This window comes from Sinocyclocheilus rhinocerous, unplaced genomic scaffold (assembly GCF_001515625.1).
Source record: "Sinocyclocheilus rhinocerous isolate Xijiao unplaced genomic scaffold, SAMN03320098_v1.1 scaffold2019, whole genome shotgun sequence".
In the NCBI taxonomy this organism is placed as follows: domain Eukaryota; kingdom Metazoa; phylum Chordata; class Actinopteri; order Cypriniformes; family Cyprinidae; genus Sinocyclocheilus; species Sinocyclocheilus rhinocerous.
Window position 1 is genome coordinate 391,368 of NW_015660491.1, and position 2,192 is coordinate 393,559.

Sequence of the window (2,192 nt, forward strand, 5' to 3'; positions counted from 1 at the left end):
TCTGGTCATATTTCTTTTATAAATGATACATAATGGTCTATGAAGGCTGGAAGTGAAAAACGCCTGATATTCAGGTGTGCATAATTATTAAGCAGGTTTTCTTTTACAGATAAAATGAGACAAAAAGAGATTTAACTCAAACTGAAAAGTGAAAAATTATTAAATGGCCATGAGAAGGATGCAATACTAATGCAATACTAGAAATTGCACAGTTAAGGCATGACCATTGGAGAGCGAAATGCTCATTGGGTCAGAAAAAAAACTGCTGGAGAAGAAGAGACATTAACTGCAAAAGAATATACGCCTGAATATCAGGCGTTTTTCACTTCCATCTTTTATAGACAATTATATATCATTTATAAATGATTAAACACAGAATGAATAGTAGTTATTTAGATTGATGTGGCATGGAATTGGTAAAATGTGCTTGGAAAAAAAATATGTCTCAGAATATCAACTTGCATAATCTTATGCAGGCACGGTGTATATATATATACACACACACACACACACACACAGTATAGACACATTTTATACAGTTTAAAGTAGGCCTGTAAATACTTACATAATTAGTAAGTACAGTTAGAAGCAGAGATATTTAACACACACTGTACTTTTTGTTATTCTAACACATTGTCTGATGAATTTTCACTGTGCCCCTAAAGTTTTTTTAATGTGCTCCTACATATTTCAACTTAGGAGCACATGTAGGAGAAAAGTAAGGGTTAATTATTTTCTTTACCTCTGTGAATAATCTGGTGCTTTTCTCGAAGGTAAGCGAGTCCTCTTAAAACCTGTTTGAAGAAAAAAGACAAGAAAAATAAAATTTTAAATCTGAAAAAGGTGTAAATGTTGTTCCAAAACTATACGAGTTGCTTTTTTTCTGTGGATTCAACTTTCATATAATGACCAAACTGCTCGTTTTCCATACAATAAGAGCAAGAATGACATTTGAGAGTTTAGGCGGAGATTTTTTTTTTTCATTCACCTTCACATTTGGAAAATGAGCAGCATGAACATTGTGCTAAACTTCACCTTTTGTCCTTTACAGATGAAAGTAAGTCAGGGTTGGGAGGAATTATTCTTATATAAAAAAAGAAAAGATAAAGCAGTCAAAGACATCAGATCATAATGAGCTTTCTGAGCTAATAAGCACACGTTAGAGTAATGCACCCATACCACTTATTACAATACCAAAACTTTACTTTTTTAAAAACTTTCCAATGATTACCGACACCTGTATTTTCATTGCATTTGTAATTTGTAAACATATTGGGTGGAGAAACCAAAAGAATACCAATCATATTCTTTTAGTAAATAGATGTTTCCTTTAGTCATTTTCACATTTAATTACGCCTGTTAAAAAGTATTGTACAAGCTTCTGTTACTTTCACTGTTAATTCTATTGCTCTATTGTATTTTATCTTTCATTTAACGGCAGATCCCACATTTAGAGCTGCACAGTAATTACATGACGTTTTATTTACAATGTAGGGAACCACATAACTCATGCAACAGCTAATGTTTTTACTTACATTTACAATGTAGTATCAGCATGCCTAGCACCCATCGATTAAAACATTCTGAAGTTGCGGTTTCACAACTGAATTATTCGCGTAAACACACTCACGGCTATGCTGACTTTTCCCAAGATCTCCTCTGGAATTCTGCGAGCCTCTTTCAGAACCTGATCCAAAGAGCCTCCATCCTGACAACAAGGAGAAACACACAAAACACTTACCGGACACAGTAAGTAACCACAATTTTTGCCATTTAAAATAACTGTTCTCTATGTGAATCTCTGTTAAACTGTAATTTATTTCTGTGATCAAAGCTGTATTTTCAGCATCATTACTCCAGTCTTCAGTGTCACATGATCTTCAGAAATCAGTATAATATGCTGATTTGCTGCTCAAGAAACATTTCTGATTATTATTATTAATATTTAAAACAGTTGACTACATTTTTTTTTAGGATTCTTTGATGAAGAGAAAGATCCAAAGATCAGCATTTATCTGAAATAAATAGCTTTTGTCACATTATACACTCTACCATTCAAAAGCTTGGCGTCAGTATAAATTTTTTTTTTGTGGGGGAGAAATTATAAAAATTAATACTTTTATTTAGCAAGAATGCTTTAAATTGATCAAAAGTGATGATAAAGACATTTATAATGTTACAAAATATTTCCA

At 32.3% G+C, this 2,192-nt stretch overlaps 1 protein-coding gene across 1 annotated transcript in view; it reads right to left on the reverse strand.

Annotated features, from left to right (window-relative positions):
• The window catches only part of LOC107724975 (dual specificity mitogen-activated protein kinase kinase 2-like), a 10,476-nt gene that overhangs the window by 3,540 nt on the left and 4,744 nt on the right, over window positions 1-2,192 (reverse strand). The window contains exons 4-5 of the mRNA XM_016534081.1: window positions 1,631-1,708; window positions 743-794 (exon numbers count right to left, since the gene is read on the reverse strand). Of these exons, the coding sequence (XP_016389567.1) occupies window positions 743-794; window positions 1,631-1,708 (130 nt within the window). The remainder of the gene's footprint in view (window positions 1-742; window positions 795-1,630; window positions 1,709-2,192) is intronic.